At 40.3% G+C, this 21,941-nt stretch overlaps 1 protein-coding gene across 10 annotated transcripts in view; it reads right to left on the bottom strand.

The window, feature by feature from the left end:
• fbrsl1 (fibrosin-like 1) overlaps positions 1 to 21,941 on the bottom strand; it is a 372,630-nt gene that overhangs the window by 37,124 nt on the left and 313,565 nt on the right. For all 10 annotated transcript variants that reach the window (XM_067439376.1, XM_067439374.1, XM_067439373.1 and 7 more), the window contains one exon: positions 4,651 to 4,699. In XM_067439376.1, coding sequence (XP_067295477.1) covers positions 4,651 to 4,699 — 49 coding nt within the window. The remainder of the gene's footprint in view (positions 1 to 4,650; positions 4,700 to 21,941) is intronic.

The following is a 21,941-nucleotide window of genomic DNA, read 5'->3' on the forward strand; positions in this document are numbered from 1 at the left end:
ACACCACAAAAGAGCTTGGACAAATGAGCTGTAGGATATTTACAAACAATAACAGCTGGACAGGCTTTATGAAACAAATACAAATCCAATTCCACCTGTGTTTGCAACATCAACCTCCGCAATGACTGGTGGGTTTAATATTAGCTGCTAATCTTGAAATATCCCAAGTCCGTACACTGGTCCAGCATTGACTGTGACTCCTCGGTCTCTGCGCTTCCACGATCCAACAGCTGCAAAGCTGATTAGTTGGTCAAGAGGTCAACTTCTATTCATTATTTAATGGGCAAGAGGCCACAAACACTGCAGCGCTAAGGTTAGCAATACATCAGCATTAACCTCAGTAGAGGAGAAGAGCCGCATACAAACACACTCTCATTCTCCACCATTTCCCCCCCAAATCCCTTGACCCCTGCTGGCCTCCACTCATTTTTCCCTCCCTCTGTTTTTTCACCCATGCGAGAGGGGAGAGGAGCGAGTGCATTTTATATTCTGAAGGACTGAGGGGAGGGCGTGTGCTAAGGGGGGCCTCCTCCGCTGAGGCGGAGCAGGGAGCAGACTTTTATTGACATGCAGCAAATAGCGGGTAGGAACAAAGGCCACTCAACGGCTATTGAATCGTGGGCCTGCAGACAGAGTGCTTGATTAGCGATTCGACACGGAGACCCTGAGCCGTGTAGCATATAATGAGTGCTTAGAGAACGACCCTGCGGCTCCCTGGGGACGGCGGTGGAGGGGAGGGGAGAGGAGGCAGAGCGGGGGGGAGCAGCATCAATCCCCTGCGGAATTGATTCGGCCAAATGCTATCAAGAAAAACAGAGTGTAACGTGTGACGACCAGACGTGGCTCTTAATCCGGAATTACATACGTTACGATAACGGTATGGACCGTAAATATTATTCATAATAAATTAGTTGGGTCAATTTGTTTTCATGGGTTGGTGAGCAGACGACGGGGGATTAACGGCGAAAACCGGCGAGTTATCAATTTGATCTTGTGCGGTTGTGGCAATGGCTGTTACCCCCCTCCTATTGTTGCTTTCTCACTCTCTTTCTTTCTTTGTTCTATAGTCCTAATCCACTATGTGTGGGCCGGTAAGTTTAATGGAAACAATTTATTAAGTCCGGCTTAAAATGCCATCTGCTGTTAAGCCTTCCAAAGCCGCTAAGCTCTCAGTTTGGCCCGAAGCTGGCAGTGCTTCTCGCGTACAGTAATACGCTGTTTAAAATGAGCACAACGGGTCAAAATTAATCAGGATTAGCAAACCAGAAATCCACTTCACAAATGGCTTTTCACCACAATCTTCCTTCACTATCCCAGCATGCCCCGGGTTTGCCTGACAGACCTCACACACAAAATGGGTGTGTCACCGCTTCACTGATGGGTAAAATGAAGAGAAAGAGAGCAACCCCCCTCCCAACTACGCTTAGAGGCTCTAACCTTATTGTGCTGCTGACAGATGCTGCACACTCTTTTAGGTACAACAATCGCCATAACTCTGCATTAACTGTACTGTAGCTCTGCACACAGAGTAAACAGTGAATGTAAAAAAGAGCCATATTTCATTTGTGATAGAATGATTGACTGAGAGAATGACACAGAGAACAATAGAGCGATAGATCTATAGATAGTACAAACAGTAGACACTAGAATGGCAGAACAGATGTTAGCTTGAACAAAACTGGTGATGATAGCTAGAAAGATAGAACGAATGATGGAACTAATGATTGTTAGACGGTACTACGAACGAACAATTGCTACAATAGAACAGATGAACTAATAAAAGTATACGAGTTATGCGCATACATTCCCTATGCCTTCATCCAGTGCAAGAAAAACCTGGCACTGCTGGATAGAGAGCAAGCCTCTTAAAAAGTTACGGTAATTATGTAAGCACAGATTACAGTAAAACTAAACAGCTGTTAAGCTAATACGAAACTTGTATGTCACCACAGTACTTGACTGAGGGCACAAAATCAATCAAATCAAGCACCAGCGTGCACAAAAGCTGTTTACAGAAACAAAGACACATGCATATTTGTGCAAGCAGCATCACATGCACGCCGAGGTATTTCCCTGTAATGCAATTCTCCAACACAAGACGTGAGCCAAGCGAGTGATCAGTCTGCCAGAAGTTCTCCAGGGCAGACCAATTTGGGGATCAGAGCTGAGCGAGCTTTAGATTGGTCTCGGCGGACGTACTGTAATGGGACACATATGCTCCTATACCCCCAAAATCTAGAATAACAGCCTGGAGGAATGGTGCATTCCATGGAACAAAGACTGGACAACCCAAATTCAACAACGACAACAGGAGAACAAGGGTAATAATACTACACATTCCTTGCCAAGTGCTTGGGAAGCTACTGCCAGAAGAGTGATTATGGCAAATGCAAACGCGAGTGAAAAGCCATGTAAAAATTTGATTTCAATTAATTTTACTCAGGAAATATTTCCAGGTGAGACCTAAAAGAGACCAGACTTGAACTACAGTGATAACACTGGATATAAAAGGATACGAAGAATGAATTTAAAGTACCATGTAACTTGATTGATAGCATCAAAGCCTATGCATCCAAACTCATGATGCAACTTCTAGAACATTAAAAGTTCGAGAAAAACACACTGGAACTATTCACTATTACGAAACTTAAAGGAAGTGTATGTAAGATTGTGCCTAAAACTGGTACTGCAATCGCTATCCCCTCCCCCCTGACTCGAGGTTGCCAGATAGGCTGCAGGATCCAGCAGGAACGTTTGTATCTGCAGCTGTGGTAACTAGAGCAGATCTGGCAACCCGAATACCAAAACACTACTGACTTTGTGATTGGTCGATAGGTGGAGGGTGGAGCCTTAGGCCAAAAACAACATGTTAACATCAACATCAGTTGAGGGCCAACTTTTAAATGGCAATATCCTGGCCGGACTACTGTTGTCAGTGATATAAGTATTTAAAATTAACATGATTTCTTAATGTCTAGTGACATATCAGGGCCATTTTATGATTAATTGAAATACATTTCTTACATACAGATCATAATGGATATGAACAGTTTTACAAAGTCTGAACTAGATATAAAAGATTATGACATGAGAAACTGAACTATCATCAAACATCATGGATTTCAAAGGTTACGCATCCCTTAAAGATCTGTAATCTCTACAGTCTGGGCCTCACATCGCTAGTCCGATAATATTTATATCCTGATGTCCTAAATCACTTAATCCACATATACCCACTCTTGGTTTTGCATTCTTTTCTAATCCTAATCTGGCACTTCCTAGCACTTTCTGCGTTCTTTGAATCATCCCTGTGATTCCTGGGAAGAGTGTGTGCTTGACACCCATTAGCAGGATTATAAGAAAGATGCAGTTTGTCTCACCACCAACCGTAACAGATTATTTTGCCTTTTATATTACCAACAACAAGCTCTTCTGTTGGCATCAGTAGTGCTCAAGCCATGTGCTCTGATCTACTTTTAAACATGTCAGCTGTTGCACAAGTCTTTTCCTATGGTTATGTCTGGAAGTCATCTGGAGACATGCATAAAAATGACTTTTATATGGACCCCGACAGTAGTCACAAGTTCTACTCTTCCTCTGAGCTCGACTTGTCTCCTCTCACTTCCTCATTTCGCTGTTTTCAGAGAGTGGGGGGCCAAAACTCTCCAAAAGACTCATGCCGGGCATCAGAAGTGTGGCATTAAATTCAACATCTCCTCAGCACTGTGCAACAAATAGAATTCGTTTCACAACTTAGTTCCCCTACAAAACCTGGATGCGAACCAACTAAAAAAAAAAAAAAAAAAAAAAACTTAAAGGGCTGACTTCCTACTGCTCTCAGCTAAACTTTAACTACTTCTGGAAACAGTAAAAAGTAGCTCAAAACCACATTAGAAGCAAATCTCTATCAGCAGCCACTTTAAAATGAATGGAAAACATAAGGAATAAAATAAGCACCATCTTACCATTTAATAGCATGTTAACAGGCCATTAGCAGTATTACAAGGCATCTGAGATTTGCTGTCTGTCATATTGAGGTCTAGAGATGCAAACACACTCAACCCAAACATCTGATGAGTCTGATGGCCCAGGACTTACTGCTACCACATTTAGCACTATGTACTTCTACATGTGTGTTCACCCTAACATGTGGAATTTGAGGGGTATCTTGTTGGCTCCCAACTTCAAGGCCAAAATCCCTTCAAACTCTAACGTTCATGAAAAAAAAGAGAGAAAACCAGAACAGCGCTATTCCAGCAAAAGTAACGTTACTGAGGTGGATGATGTATGGCTCTGAAAGTAAGCTCAGATTGGCCTGTGGGAACATATTGCATATTGTCAGGCTTTAGGGAAGAAAAATATTAACTTCAACACCAATAAACTAGACTATCTGAACTGTGGCCTGACATTGGAACAGATATTTCTAGAATGGAAAATAAATGAAACAGACTTAGTTGCGCGAGTTTTACAACCCGTTTGAGCAGTATGCACAAGGAAAGGAACTTTAAAAATTATTTGACAACCCTGAGGTGTTCTTCGTTTTCAAACCAGTTTATGAATGGGGTAAAAGGTCAAATCAAGCCCAATCATGTCTAGAACATCCAATGAATGAAAAATGACACTTATTTAACACCCACAATATGCTCTTACCTTTAGGTGCAGTAGGTGAGAAAAGCTTCTCTGATCCTACATCAGATGCCTGAAAAACAAAAGTGAAACATGATTAGACCGTGTTTAGGTAGGGTTTCTTTTTAAACAACTGTTGTCCTCCTCCTCCAGGCTAGATGGCTACCAACAAATAAAGAAGAGAGCAAAAGACGAGGTGAAAGAAAAGCAGGATAGCAATGACATAAAAAGTCAATAGACAAGTAAAACACTGTCCAAATGTTTAAGTGGAGCTAACTTGTGCAATTTTCCACATCCCTGCTCTTAATGATTTAACAAAAGATCATTGATGGTTGGTGACATCACAAATCCTACCCGCAGACTACAATAGGAAAAAAGTAATCTCCCTACAAAGTGACTTAAGTGCTATGTAGACTAAACATGAGTGTGCTTTTCCTTCCCCTCCATGTAGCAGAGCGTGTAGTTTCTGGCAAGCAGCAAGAAAAAGAAAACATGCCATGCTCTTACCAAAACACACAGTCATTGACAGACAGGACGTGGAGCTCTTAACGAAGAAAGAACTCTTAAATTCTTCACACACTATACACAGGGGTGGTAAAGAATGCCAACACATACATTCCAGCTTTTTCTTAGAATAGAGCAGTCTATCAATACATACCACACACTATGGATTAAATTTAGCAAGAGAGAGTATTCATATGGTTAAATGTGTTTTTTTTTTTTTTTTTTTTTTTTTTTTACATAAGAGTCAGATGTGAAAACAATGCAAGAGAGACCATATAACAGATCAAGGAATGTGCAAAAAAACAACAACAACTAGCCGTTGGGTTGTGTGTTGGACATGTTTCTGAAGCTCTATTCGCACAGGAGGTTATGGGTCACTGCGCTGTTGGTTTGTATAGTAGCGTTCTATTCTGGTATAACTATATCAGATGGTCAATCATGACCTGCTCTTCTATTTGCAGTCTCCACACCATCTCACTTCTCATTTGCATTAGGTCGAGCTGTGCAACTTCACGCTAAAAAACCCTATGCAAAAAGTTTCAAAATTCATCAGTGCGTAATGAAGAGAAAAACACTTTAATGAGTAAATGATTATAAAAATATTAATATCATAAAAATAAAACTAGCTGACTAGGTGACCATCCTGACCCATTCCTATCCTACATCAATCTTTACTTAGTATATGGTATATTATTACCTATCATCTGTGTAATACATATGCATATGCAACAGTATATGATAAGGTAAAAAAAAATATTTGGAAAAGTTTTAATGAAAAATATAACATAGTTTGTCTATTTGAACCTTGTGTAGGCCAAGTCTGTAGCTCCATTAATAACGTGTTTTTTTATAATGTGTACTCAGTCTAATTTGCAAAACCTCCTGTGAGACCAGACCCACGGCGTGGCATAATTTCTGAGACCTCCGCTGACGTGAATCCTGGACCACATTAATAAAGAGCTCTATTTCAGCCCCATAATTCACTACGTCAGGGGACTAATTTTTTAGCAAGCGGGATTTTTCACTACACAAGCTCTCTGTGTCTGAGTGCTGGAACACTTTAGCTCACACCCCCGTAGGATTACATGAAAGAAAAGAGGTTCAGATGAAACTGGGCCCGTAGCATATGTATAAGCCTCGGGTTTGGGCAAAGACTGTCGTTAACATTAGTTCGGCTCATGCCTTTAATGTTGAAAAGAAACTTTCAATACAATGATCCGTCTATGAAGGGTATTCTTATGAGAGCTTAAAGCAAGAAAGGAACTGCCAGAGTGTAAAAAAAAAAATGAAAGAAATTTATGGTGACTGCATTTCACTGCTTATATTTTTTGCCAGTGAGCTGTTCTACCAAGCAGCCTTTAAACTGTGTCCCTAAAGGCCAGAGGTCAAAGGTCACTCATAACAAATTCTTTGCACTCTTACAACGCAGGGGGGCTGAGCGGTGATTAAAGGACAGAGCGCTCAAAATGAGCAGGACAGGAGGGGGAGAGAGAGAGAGAGAGAGAGAGAGAGAGAGAGAGAGAGAGAGAGAGAGAGAGAGAGAGAGAGAGAGAGAAAACAAAGCAAAGACCCTGTCTACTGAAGGAAGCAGAGGGGCTATAACCATTTCAAAACGGAGGAAATTGAAGCCACATTGCTGGGAGCCAAAAAGGGCTGGGGAGGCCGCAGGAGGCCTGACCCGAGAGGACGTGCGATACTGGATCTGGAGGTAGAGAGGCCAGGCCTGGGACTCGGAGATACCACAACAGCCATCAGTTCCCTTCTCCCATTGTACTCATTAACTACAGGCAATGATGCAGCCGCCTCTGGACCATGACCCGACTCTCACAGGAGCCACAGAGGAAAACCGAGAGATGGACGGCCAGAGGGTAGGGAGGGAGTTAGAAAAATAAAAGGGTCATGGTCATGTGTTGAGACATGCTGCCTACAGCTGTAAAGTGCCACTGGAAGAAGGAACAGGAAAGGGAAGGCAGGGAGGGGAGGTCGGAATAATTCCACCAAAAGGGTGCTAAGCCGTAAAAATAAACAATCACAACAGTCAGAGTTCAGGCTACACTAAACATCTAAACATTTTATACTGCTTCTGCTAATGCTCCCACAACAAGCCAATGAACGCTGGATACACACAAATAAAAACAAAAAACACCTTTGGGAAATTCAGTGGAGTGACATACATTCCATCTAGAAGAACTATAGATACGATTTAAACATCAATTTGTGAATTCTTTGAAAAAAAAGCAAGCAGATTTATGGCCTCAGTAATTGAGAGACTATATGGAATATTTGTACATCTACCACAGGACCATGTAGAATGAAATATTGTAGCCAAAAATGTTAAGTAAAAAGTTGGGTACTCCTTTCCACCTGTTTTGGTCATTGGACCCAACCATGGATTAAGGCCCCATCCACACGGAGACACTCTTTTGTACCGTATCAGCGTTTCATCCACACGGATACGGTGTTTTGGAAGCATGAATCATATATTTTTTGAAACCAGGCCCCTGAGTGGATAAATCTGAAAACGACATTCTTACGTTTTCGTGTGTACAGCGAATCTGTATATTTTGTGAAACGGTGAGGTCATCACACAACGTCCGGCACGGTGAAAGACTAAAGGGATACAGCTACGGGCTCTGGGCATGCCCACATCAATATTGCGTCATTTAATTACCGTATTTGCATTATTGTAAGGGTAGGTTTGGGTTGGGGCAGGTGTAGGTGTTAATAAAACACATCTGTTAAGTAGCAAATGTATTTATTATTTTATCGTGAGATTTTTGCCTCACCGCCTAACATTGCTATACCTCTTCTAGCCACAAGTCTTCATTTTTAGTGTATTTCTGTGGCAGAATTACAGTGCCACACACTGTAATATATACTACACTATAATATATACTAGTATATATGCCTGGCATATATACTACATCGTTTTTAGTCGGTATGGTGATGGGTGCAGATATTTCTTGAAACGAGGGGAAAAAAAGATCGGATTGGGAAAGCTTTGTGTGGACGGGGCCAAAAACAACCCAGCATTTTTTTAATAGAGTGACTTCAACCTGTAATCGTATATTGATTACATTTATGCAGGTGCAAATGGTGCAATATGCAATAAGTTTAATCAATATTTAGATGTTAATGTAAAAAAAAAAAAAAACATGGTAATACCATGTAATTAACATGGTATTCCTATCAAATAGTATTAAATGGGATTTTGGTGTTGGTAAGTTTTTTAGCCTCTTATACTCGGCAAGTATGATCAAAAATATGGTAATATTGTGAAATACATTTAAACAGAATTTCAAATAGTAATATGTTAAAATGTAATTTATTCCTGTGATGTTAAAACCCTTTTCAGCATCATTAGTCCTTTCTTCAGTGTCATATGATCCTTCAGAAATCATTGTAATATGCTGATTGTGCTCAAGAAAAAATTCTTATTACCAATGTTGAAAACAGTTGTTCTGCTTTATATTTTTGTGGAAACCATGAGGGTTGCTCAATGAATAGAACATTATATAGTATGTCTTTATTCTCACTTTGGATCAATTTAAAGTGTCCTTCTCAATCTTACTGACCCAAAACTTTAGAACGATAGTGTATGTCAAAGAACACCATGGTATTAGTATTCTTATACTACTAGTTTTAAGTGGATAAATAACAGAAAAAAATTCCAAATTAATGATTATAACCATAATTAAATACTTGATAAATTCCACTGAAATACATGATAGCACCAGCTAAATAATGTGGACAGCTGAGACAACTGATCGGTTCCTTTCTCTGGTTCTCTCACCCCATGTTCATCTCACCCAGTGGGTTCAGTGCCAGGAGAAGGTGGCACAGCGGAGCCACTGGAGGCTTCAGAGGAAGATGTGGCACTGACGTGATGTCATGCTGCCAGGGGCAGGCAGGCGGGCCAGATGGCATCAATTATCAGAGAGGAAGAGAAAAAGAGGATCAAGCCTGGCCTGAAGAGGGCTGCCACAGAGTCCTCTGATTAACCTGACAACAATGGGATGACCTCTACAACAAACACAGATTTTAGCATGTGGGTCACGGCTGTGATTTATCATTCTCGCCAAAGTCTTTATTCTTTCTCTCTACCATTAGCAATCACTCCTTACCCACCTCCATGTATCTTTTTCTGTTTTGCTTTCTCTCTTAATAGCAGGATGTTTTCCAAAAGCTTAAAGGATTCTATTTTTTTCCCTGTTATTGTAACATCATGTTGAAGAGGGTCAGCAAAGGGCTGATAAACATCTCAGTCATCACCCTCTTAAAAACCCACAGAAGCCACGTCAACCTCAACATATGTTTATTTCTGTTGAGTTTGAAATGTGTGTTGATATGGTACCAGATTAGGGATAAGATACTGTGAATTCTGTGTGTTATACAATGTATTATGTAAAATCTTCTAATGTAGGTGTTTGTGTGAGTTTATTGTTCAGAAGCTTCAACTTCAGAAGTTCAGAAGCATCAACTTTGTCTTAGACATTGTGGGGGGATGGAATATTTTCTTTCTTTCTTTCTTTCTTTTTCTTTCTTTCTTTCTTTCTTTCTTTCTTTCTTTCTTTCTTTCTTTCTTTCTTTCTTTCTTTCTTTCTTTCTTTCTTTCTTTCATTTCATATTTCTTTATATTATTCTGCTGAAAGAGGCCACAGCCACCAGGGAATACTGTTTCCATGAAAGGATGTACATGGTCTGCAACAATGCTAAGGTAGGGAGTATTTGGGAAAGTAACATCCACATGGATTGCAGGAGCCAAGATTTCCCTGCAGAAAATTGCCCAAAGTATCACACTAACTCTGCCAGCTTGCCTTATTCCCATAGTGCATCCTGGTGCCATGTGTTCCCCAGGTAAGCGACACACACATACCCAGCCATCCATTTGATGTAAAAAAAAAAAAAAAGTGATTCATCAGACAAGGCCACCTTCTTCCATTGCTCTGTGGTCCAGTTCTGATGATCACGTGTCCACTGTTGGAGCCTGAGTGGTCCACTGAGTGGTCAACAGGAGTCAGCATGGGCACCCTGACTAGTCTGTGGCTATGCAGCCCCATAAGCAGTATAAGCTGTGTATTCTGACACCTTTCAATCAGAACCAGCATTAATGTCTTGAGAAATCCCTGTCATCTAGCTAACACAATTTGGCTCTTGTCAAACGCAATCAAATCCTTACGCTTGCCCATTTTTTCTGCTTCTAACACATTAACTTTGAGGGGAAAAAGTTCACTTGCTGTCTAACTTCACCGGCCATAATGTTATGCCTGAATGGTGTGTCTGTGTATTTGTGTATATATATATATATATATATATATATATATATATATATATATATATATATATATATATATATATATATATATATATATATACAATTATTAAGTAAATTCCTTAGGATTGTGTGATCGTGCATGTGCGTTTGCCTGCCGATGCACCAATGCAGTCATCCAGGCATACAAGTTCCTGCTAATGAAACTCCAAATTAATTATCTTCACTGTGTTTGTCCTTCTCTCTCCCATTTCCCTCCTCTCTCTCTCTCCTCCTCTCACTGCTCTGCTTAATGACCTCCTACATACTCGTTTATCATGAGCTCTGCTACATCTCTCCCCCTGCGCTCTCATCCTATCAGCCGCGGCACAGACCGCCTCCAGTCAGAACAGGTGTGTGAGAGAGTGATTACAGCTCTCTGCCCTCTCCACTCCACAGGAGAGTGACACACACACACACACACACACACACACACACACACACACACACACACACACACACACACACACACACTCCCACACCAGCGCATTAGACATGCATCTGCACCTAAAGCATCATTAAGATGATAATGTATTCCACTGGGTGACCGTGCAAAATGCAGTCCTACCCACAAGTCTGTGCTGCACGCCGCAAGCGCCACATTCCACGTCAGACGCGATTGGCCGAGGGTGGGGAACGATTCCTCCATTGAACTCGCTTGGCAACAACATGACGAGAACCTGCAGCGGAATCACAGCACAGCTCCTGTGGTTTGCATATCTAAATCGCCTGCATCCTACTTGCTCTGATCTCTCTTCATTTATCTTTCTGTCTTCATTTAAGATTCTGGATAATCTTCCTTATCCCGTGTTTTCCTTTCTTCCATCTTTCTCACTATAATTTAATCTCTCTATATCATTCACACATTTTTCTTTCTTTCTTTAAAAAAAAAAATCACTTTCCCCTGCTTTTGAGCATTCACAGGTTGTTAACATAGCAGCCGGCTGGTGCGAAATACAAATTAGAAAACCATCCGGTGAGGACAGGGCAGTGAGATCACAAAGAGAGAGAGAGAGAGAGAGAGAGAGAGAGAGAGAGAGAGAGAGAGAGAGAGAGAGAGAGAGAGAGAGAGAGAGAGAGAGAGAGAGAGAGACAGAGAGAGAGAGTAGTAACAGTAAAGCCAAGCAGCGAGACACAGAGTCACAAATCAGCTCAGTTGTTGTTGCCTCCAGAGCCTGAAACATGGCCAGGCATAAACACATTATGAGAAACAAGGTAAAAAGCAAAGACAATCACATATAGTACGCTGTAATTAATATTAACTAAATAAACCTATTTGCATTATGGTTTATGGTCATAATATGAACATAATAAAAAATATGAATAATAACAATTATTGAAGTTTTTATTATTAATCATTATAAATATGCTTACATTCAACACTGTCAAATATCTATAAAAACAACATATTCAAATGGTAAAAATCAACTATTCATTCCAATATATAGCGGCTGTTTTTGTAGTTTTCCAAATGAGTTGCTTATGAGGTTTAATTTCAGTTTCCTATGTAGGCAGGAGACAAGTTAAGGCAAGCTTACAATACACGACTTTCGGCTGGTCTGTAACAAAAACCGTGGAACGTGGCCAAATCAGCACTTGCTGTGGTCGACGATCCTTGTTAAGTATTAGGAGGTTAGCGACATTATCTGAGCCTGCCTCGAGCAGTCACAAACACTTTTCAAACCGGTTTGATATCATTGCCATGCGATCTTGTAGTGTGCAATATAATGATAAGGTGAAACTAAACCAGCCAATCCCAGTGCAGATTGTTTAATCGGTAAAGTCTCGTAATCGCTTGCGCACATTTCCTGCGTGAATTTATTCTCTTTTTTTTAGTTGTGTAGTATGCAGCTGCTACAACAAGACAATGACAGATGACGGGGAAAGCTTGTTGTGTAGTGTGAGCACCACAGCAAATCCGGCAGTCTTACAGTCCTGTAGTGTGAGCTTGCCGTTTTGTTTTGGAACAGAGCTAAAGACTTGCACATTTCCCTACCATAATATATATTCAGCAACTTGGTGGACTGAAAAAGAACCACGGCAAATCATTTCATTCATCATCATTTTAAGCGCTTTTCACAATATTATCTCAAAGCAGATTTACAAGAATCTGCAACTTCTTGTAAGCAAACCAATGGCATAAAAAGCCAGGCAAAATTAATTTCCGGTACAAATTAACTACTTGTGCTATTCCTGCTTTGTTGAAAGCAGTGTTCCCATGCTCCTGTGTGACAGACAGTAGCCACACAGGGGCTGTCACAGGCTAGAGGCTCTCACAGGCCTCCTCGTCTTTAATGTGAAAGCAGGGGAAGATAAAACGTGGATTATCGGCAAAGGAATCAGAGCCTGTTCTTTAGTAGACACGCTGCAGATACAGATCTCAGTCCAGGGTTTCTTTCTCCTGCCAACACATGAGATAAGGAGAGTAGCAAAGAAAGAGAGCGAGAAAGAGATAAACAAGCTGCCATTCTGGTTAACCAGACACTTCCAATAGATGGTTATGTTATTCAATCTTTCACAACTCTAGTAGCCTAATATAACAAAAAATGTGCCAATCGGTGCAAATTGTTTTGCATATAGTGTAAACCTCCGTTAATCGCTTAATTTAAAGGTTTTCAAACTGGAGGCCACAAGGGGGTGCTACAGGGTGTATACATTTGAGTTTAAAAAATATTTTATTATATATTTTTTTGAATGTCAAGACGATAGTTTATTAAATATCATAATATCAAAGATTTTACGATATTTATTACTATAAAAAAGCTACCCTGAATCAAGGGTGCATTCAGAACAACAACAAAAAAAAACCTCCCAGCAGCACACTGCACTCTTGTAAGTGAGAGGTCCTGCTGAGTAGAACCTTTAAATTAAGCGATTAATGAAGGTTTACACTATATGCAAAACAATTTGCACCGATTGCCAAAAGCTTGACTTTAAAAAGTTTGAAATTCCTTGCATTAGCTGGCAAAAATTTCTTCCCACAAAAGCCTGTAGTAAAAGACAGACGAGATCACGTAATTTAAGACAGAATGATGCACTGAACGGACTGTATACTTCAAACTCTCACAGCCTCATTTCTATTCATGTCAAATAATATATGACATACTCTGACTACGGTCTACGGTACGGATTACCAATTAAACGCATCTGATTCTTGCGAGACAGCTTGAAGCGCTATTCAGCGTCGTCCTTGTTCACCTTGTTTTCTTCAATGAGAACAACGTCTGAGTCATTCACTACCTCGGGCAAGTTTGAAGGAGAGCAAAGGAGAGTTGCTTTTTCTTTGCAGATCTGCTTCGCTACAAGGGAAACCCATCCAGGCACATTGAATAATTCATAAATAATAAAGGGTTTGCGCCCCTTGCTGGGCCTTCATCTGCAGAAGGTAGAAGAAAGAAAAGGATGTTGAGGATTGTTCAGGTCTTGTTAGACAGGGACCTCGACGGTCTTGACTGCGAGGTAGACCCAGGCCTGCTCTGCCAAGCACTGATGCCTTTAAATGAGAGGAAAAAATGCAAAGCAATACGCCTTGTTTTCATCTAACCGTGATGCCATGTGAATCTTACATGAATCATCCCCTTGTAAAGCACGCGCACAGTCGGCCAAAATAAGCAGGCATCCTACTCTGAATCAAGGGTGCATTCAGAACCAAAAAAAACCCTCCCAGCAGTACATTGCACTCTTGTAAGTGAGAGGTCTTGCTGAGTAGGGCACATGGTGGCCTTCGCACCCCAGATCCCATTGACCTCTGACCTTTCATGTGCTGCCCTCACTCACACTGCCTGAACTGGAACTGCTTGACATCAAAGTGGTTGCTGAATTTTGTAAGTTGTAAGGCTGCACGATATAAAGGAATAAAATCGATATTGTGACATGGCTTTGTGCTATTGTCAAATTGCACATGCTGCAATTTAAAGGGTGTAGTTCACCCAAAAATGAAAATTAGCCCATGATATACTAACCCTCAAGTCTTTTTAAATATAAAGCAACATTTATTCACCTGAAAGAAGAATGTCATATTCACCTAGGAAGACTTGAGGGTGAGTAAATCTTTTACACATGTGTAGTTTGTTATACAGTAGCTGCGTTTACATGGATCCTAATGTAATCGCACTACTAGCACAGACGGAATAAAAAAGTCACATGTAACTGAAATGAATTGGCCAAACCTGATTAAAGATTAATTTGGATTGCAAGGGGTGGTTTAAACCTTTTGTAATCCGATTGAGGGGACATGTAAACACTTGAACCCATTTAAAACCAAAACTGGAAAGTGCTACGCATGGTGTGATGGTGTGATGCCGTATGACGTGTGGAACGAGTTGTTGAATGAAATGTCGTGCCATTCTAAAATTCTCCTTCCACTTATCATATGTGCTTTATTTGCCTGCAACCTGTTAAAATAAAAGCTTGATGGTATACCATTTGAAAATGAAGAAATTAAGATGTATATATTAGTATTGTAATTTTACAGTAATACAGTTATTTGTATCACTTTTTAAAATCTATTTTAGAATACAGCAGTATTATAACAATATACTTCTTATTTTGTTTAATATACTTAATAATAAAGACAATACAATTATAATAAATATTATTTTATAGTCATACCGAATTGGTCAAAAATGTGGTGAATGTGGCGTATGAATTTTTTCTTTTTTTTTAAATCACTTTATGGCAAATCCAAGTATGACCACCCATATTTTAGCCCTAAAAGAATTTTCCACTCAATTTTCCATACACTTTCAAACAAAATTACCCCAATCATACTAGAATGATTAATTGTTTCCAAACAGACATCAGATGAAATATCCTATATTTTTGTGTATCGCAATATATATCACAGCAAATCTAAACATTGCAATGTCAGTTTTTGACATTTCTTGCAGCCCAACTGTAAGTACATCAAAGCAGACCAGGCACTTCCAGGATTCATGTGGACACTACAGGAAGTTGTAGGTGAAAGAGAAGGAAATGAAAAGGCAAAGGCAGGGGGAGGTAGAAACTGACAGCGTGCCAACAACTAATCCCCCCCAACCCCTCGCTGCATAAACAGACACGGAATGTACTATATAAAGGAAGCTCACAGTTGAGCTGGGCTCCTGTTGGGAAGGGACGTACCACATTAAGTGGAATTTACTTTTAAATCAGACACCCCTGCTCGCATTACCGTATGCTGTAACGCTATCCCTGTGCCACGGCCTCTCGCGGGTCAACCCAGCTCTGCTCTCGCCTTTAAAATCACCTCGCAAGCTCTGCTGTCCTTAAAATAGAGGGAAGAGAAGGATGAGGACACAGACACCTACTTCTCATTTAAGGGCTAGTACATCCAAAAATGAATCTTCTCTGATCATTTACTTGTCATGTTTATATTCATTTTTAATGGTATCGTTATCGGTCCGATAAGAAAATTTGGTCGATATCTTAAAGCTGATAAATAATGGATTATTTCCTTCAGCTGAGACACTTTATATGCGCACTGTTCGCCATGATGGTTTTGAATTGCTTGAAATAGGATTGGAATCACACTAAAAAGGAAAATACAGTTAAGAGCAACATACATTTTTCATATAGGCTACATACAAGTATAATGAAAACATTATTATAATTGTATACTTGGGAGATGGATTTTATGTTAAAACTTTTGTTTTTGTATTTAGGCTCTCAAAAATTCAAAAAATGTATTTAATTTAGATTTATTGGCCAATATATCGGCTTTCAAATATGAAGAATTATTGGTTATTGCATCGGCCAAAATGTTTCATATTGGTGCATTTCTACTGAGGAGCAGAAGAAAATTATATGTTTTCATATTTTCATCATTACCATTGTGATTTGCATTTTTTGTATTATTTTGTATTATTATCAAGTACCTTTGTTTCTACATACACCCATACATGTAAAACTACGCCTTGTGAAGAACCTGGTAAATATTTTAGCATCCATTTTTGGGCCTATGGCGCTCTAGCCCAACAGGATTTATTTGGAGCTCTTTATGGCCTAACTGATGTCTTTATTCATTGCTAGGAAACTTGACTAGAGGACACAGTTCAAGCACGCTGGATTGCCAGTTTATGGAAGGAAGTTTAGGAAGGCTAGCAGCAGCTGCCCAAGGCATGTCACATTTATCTAACGCTAACCCCGGCACATTGTGCAGGGCTTCTTTTATCACCCGGCCCCAGATGTGCATCGTATGGTGGCTCAAGGTGTATAAATAAACACCCAAGAAATGTCCTGTGACGATTGCTAGCCACGTAAGCCCAGTGAGTTACACTCATCGTGACAAAACGCTACACTCTGTCCGTTTATCATCAACCCGACAACTGTGCTAACCTTGTGAGAGAGATTATGGCTCTGGCTTTCACACTTACCGTTTAAACCTCACCCATGCACATACCAGCAACTGAGTCAACCTTGTGACAAAAGGCCCCCGATGGGGTTTTCAATTACATTCAAAATCTATTCTGCGCAGAACTCGCGTCACTTGCAGCAATGTTAGAGGCAAAGAGAGGGTTTAAGTAAACTAGATATTTTAAGAGGTGAATTGTTTTGTCAGATAGCATTGTGTTAACAACATACTTCATAAAAATCGCAGAAGTCAATGTTGTTGGGTCCACTACGTTAAAATCAGCTAAGGTAATTTGACAGCGAATTGGGAATAACAATTACATACTTTGTAAAGCACTGTGTACATATTTGTTCATGTTGTTACAGCCTTTTGTACTCGGTAAATACCTGGTAATTAGAGGGCTGCACAATGAAGTGCAATCTACACAGGCTAACGCACACACTGTGTAAACCATCTGAACAACACACCAGGGCCTCCAACTTCAAAAAGGGAAAAAAATCTCTCATTTCAACAAACACCCTTATTAGCTTAGAGACATTTTGTGAGGAATTCATTGAACAAACACTGATATCAGTTGGAACGAACACTGCCAATTAGCACCTGTATGCTGTAAGAGTTTCTGGAAAAATGCAATAAAGGCTTCGGAAAGAGCAGGCTGACGAGGGCGTGTGTGTGGGTGCGGTTGAATTACAAGAGACCCCGGTGGAAGAAAATTAAAAGTTGTTCCGGATGCCAAGAAAGCAATGCATAAAATTGTTCACTTCGGATTAAAATATAATGAAGCAAGTAAATGCATCTTTGTCTGACAAGCTACACTTTCAATTATTCATGTGGAAAGGGGGAGAGAGAGGAAAACAACAACTGGCAAACAGATTCCCCAGGGTGTTCAGCCCCTATACTAGGAGGCACATGATGGCAAGGATGAATTTCTCTCTGCCTGTTAAAAGCTTTAATAGTCCTTGCGAGGCTCACAGCGCCAGTTTATTCTAGTAGGGAAGCGTCAATATTACATTTACTGGCTGATACCAATAAAATGATTAACTTCCTGATATGGCTGATAAATGGTCAGTATTCAAATTCTGTATTATTTTGTGTAAATGAATTAAAACGAAAATCAATCATTTTAAATGCAACAAGTGACCTTAGGCATAACAACATTAATATACTGTAAGAAAAATGGACATTTATTTTAACGTTTGCTAAAGATTACAGGGCCTATACATACATACATACATACACAACTGAACAGTATGTGTCCATGGGATAATAAATAGATCTGAAATTGCGCATCACTAACAAACAATTAACACCACAATGCCAAACTGGTCCTTTTCTGTGCATCTCTTCATTTCGATCCTGGCACAAGAGCATCATGCTGTCAATGGATTTGTTTCCTACCAGATAAAAAGCAAGGTTAAGCAGCTAATTAAAGAGGCCCTTGATCGAAAAAGCACAAACCATGTCTTGTCAATAAAGCAAACCATCTTCCATCATGACTATACTAGAATACTGTTTTAAAAGAAGAAGAGCTCATGTTGCAAACTTCCAAGGCTTGAGAACATCCACCTGAGCTCTAATGTGAGATTAGCGTTGGTGATGCTAACATTCCTGACAGGGAAAAACCCTTTTCTTTCATTTGTCACTGGGATTATCCTCTAAGACTCAATCGACACACACTTTCCCTGTGGATCTATGAGAAATCGGATTGGTGAGTCGTTTAGACATAGTCCTGTTTGCATATCATGTCTGCGGACATAGAGGAATTCCACTCAACATCCTTCCGGGATTTGCGGCAAATAGCAAGGAGATAAAAGGCGGATAATCCTGGAATGCCAGAATCCCTTAACCCATCATCCCGGATCCAACCGCGAGGCATCACTGAGAGAAAAACCCTTCTGCGAGCAGAGATTCAGTGGCCAAGAGCGGCTCCCCCTGACTCCAGAGTCCCCACTCTATCCTCACACTGCTTAAAAGCTTTACAGCGAGAAAGAAGGGGATTTAACTAAGTGGTAAATGCGGTGAAAGGCGGGGAGGACGCGGGCCGGGGTGGGGGGCATGTACTGTATGTTTCCCTACTGAGCAGTAAAAATGGCTTTACAATGATAAAGCCCCCTAACGCGCAAACCTCACCTCATACAAAGACCTGGCTCATTTGAAACTCCAATAAATGGAAGGCAGAAAGAGAAGCTGTGTGATTTATGTTGTATGTTTAAAATATATCTGCAAAAGACACCAATCACTCTGTGTGTCCCTTTTCCATGATTCTTGGATAAACACTTGGCTAAACTACCAGGCATGAATTACACCTCAAATAATGACTGGTTGACAAGTAAGCTTTACCTATTCAAAATTTAAGTTGGAATTTGTATTTCATTCAGATTCAAATAAATTAGTGGAATTGGAATTTAATGACTCGTTTCTACCGAGTGGTACGGCATGCAAGGGTAGTACTTTTTTGGGATCCTTCCATTGGGGTACCTAGCACAGTAGTCTGGTACCTAAAGGGTGGAGAACGTTGTTGGTTGGATGACAGATTTGCATTGAACTTGTGCATATAACTAGGTAATGACAACGCACAATATCGTTGCAAGCCAATGTTTCATCTCGTGACAAAAAGCCACATGCCGAAAAGCAAGAAGAAGATCTGCTGTATGTCCTCCATTGTAGTTTACCGTATTGCTTTCTTCTTTGTGTGAGAATGACGTTGTTTGCTACCTTCCAGCATACACCACGCCTATCAAGTAAGGGTAATGTCAGTGGAGGAAAAGCAAGCCGGATCAGGGTTTACCACCCCAAATCACTGTCCTGACCTGAAATGTACCGCTCGGTGGAAAAATACATTCTCAATTCAAGCACCCATAATACTTTACAACCACATAGCTACACCTCGCAGATCACCCCAGGTTTTGCACAGCAAGCAGCTTTTTTAAAACAGTACCTAAGACCAATGCAGTCACTTAAATATGAAACACATTAAAAAAAAAAAAGAAAAAAAAAGCACACTTTTGAATCTGTGACCGATGGCGAGTTATCATCACCTCAGCCCTGGCCCTTTTTCTCGGTCATGCTCTATTAACAGGTGGCGTGCTCCTCATAGCAGACACAAGCAACTTGAACGCCGGCCAGCCACATCAAAACCCACCCAGACCCAGGCCTTGAACTCGCCCACCTGGAGGCTATATATCACACAGCCAGAACTGCACTGAGGAAATCTCACTAGATCAAACAAATACCAGGAAGGGGGCAACTGACAGAAATACTCTGCTTTTTACTATCCCTCAGTTGATGAACAGGCATCTTGTGAGTTATGACCGAAAGCTCCCTGTGGGTAATCAGAGCATAACAGAAGTTAGATTGAACACGGCCCAATTATATTCAGTGTACGTGGGTGTGCGGCACCTGCCAGTGCCCTTCAAACCCTCAGTATGACGCAGCAGACAAATCAATGATAAGCCCACCGGGCTCCTTATGCTTCCGACACCTCTCCGTCTTCGTCTGCCTTCCATTCCCATTATAGCTGGCTGTCACTTGTTGGATTATTACCGTTGCACTCTGCACCCGGTGTACGAAGAGGGGGTGGACAGAAATGTCTGCCTCCTCTCTTAAAGTCAGCACTCCCTCGCTGAAATTTAACAAGATAACCCTGCGGAGAGCAGCACAGGAAGTATGAGAATAAGCAGAATTACACACATGCATGTGTGTGTGTGTGCACAACTAGAAGTTCAGTTTTTCATTCGAAATCTATCTACAATCCATCTTTTCAATGTTAGGCTTATCTAATGGAACAATCAACAAGCTCTCTAGCACAGGTCATTTAATTCAATAAAGCTTTTACTTCTGCTCAAGTATGAAACTGAAAACTTCTTACATGTGGATTTGGAATTCCATACAGCGCTCCAGATGTCACGTTGAAGGAACATGCGTGGAAGCGTGAACCGAACCCTGGCGGTTTTAACAATGTTCCGCACCTCAGAGAAACACTGGGTTTGATTGCACTGAAAACCCCACAACAAGCCTTCATGCAATATTTACAGTACAATTAAATGCACTAATAATTGTTGCGCATGTAGGAAGTTTTTCCTGACATGCACAACCCAAATCCAGATCTTAGACATCGGGGCCCAGGAAAAAACAAGATGGATAAACACAGGGAGCCGAAAACATTTAAACAGTACACATTAAATATAATTAAGAAGAAACAGAAACATGAACAGGCCACTTGTGTTCTCACATATAATTTGTTTTTGTGGGAGCGAGGCAAGGCTTTGCCAAGAAGATCAAGATGAGGGCACGGAAATTATATGAAGCAAGCCCAAAGCCTTGCCGACAGACCACTCAGTTTGGCAAACACAGTTCAGAGGAGCTGCTAAACTCTTCAGATCGCATGAGGATGAAACTCCAGAATCTACCTCCTCAACCCCTTAAGGCACAATTCAATGAACTGCTATATGTAGCTAACAAAATACATATGCTCTTCAAGTGCAAACTTATGTTGAGTTTCTATAAACAGCACAGTTTTAATTTCGTAATATCTATCTAGATTGTACACTTCTAAAAATAAAAGTTACAATCATTTTGATTCTACAAAGATCTATATATTCTCTAGTGCTCTCGGAAATCATTTATGCACTGGTGTTTTCAGGAATCCAGAAACCAATAGGCCAATCTGAACAATCTAATTTAACATAATAAAACACAATAGAAAGACGAAAATGGTTGAGAAATGTAATAAGCAAAATGTTTTTTTTGTTGTTGTTTCTTTGTTGCTAGCAATCAATTAAAGATGAGTAATGCATTTCTGAGAAACACTGTTAAAAGTGGATCGGACTGAGCACCCCAACTTCAGTTATGATAGAGATGAAACCACTGCATTGCATGTTTGTGCATTTTGTGCGTGGAGCAATGAAGAGGGAGATGTGTTTGTTTGGGTGTATTTCAAATACCAACAGTGTTCCTGAGAAATAGCTTGCTGCACTATTAATAATGTTTTCAATAGTAATATTTCTGTTTAAGAACTGGAAAACTTGGAATGAGATGAATTTGCTTTAATATTGCATTGAAAATAACAAGTCAAAAAATTAAAACAATGGCATTGTTAGGTGTTATTTTAAAAGGCTTACCAGATGGCGCCATTTAACTGTACATTCAATA

Source organism: Pseudorasbora parva, chromosome 3 (assembly GCF_024679245.1).
Source record: "Pseudorasbora parva isolate DD20220531a chromosome 3, ASM2467924v1, whole genome shotgun sequence".
In the NCBI taxonomy this organism is placed as follows: domain Eukaryota; kingdom Metazoa; phylum Chordata; class Actinopteri; order Cypriniformes; family Gobionidae; genus Pseudorasbora; species Pseudorasbora parva.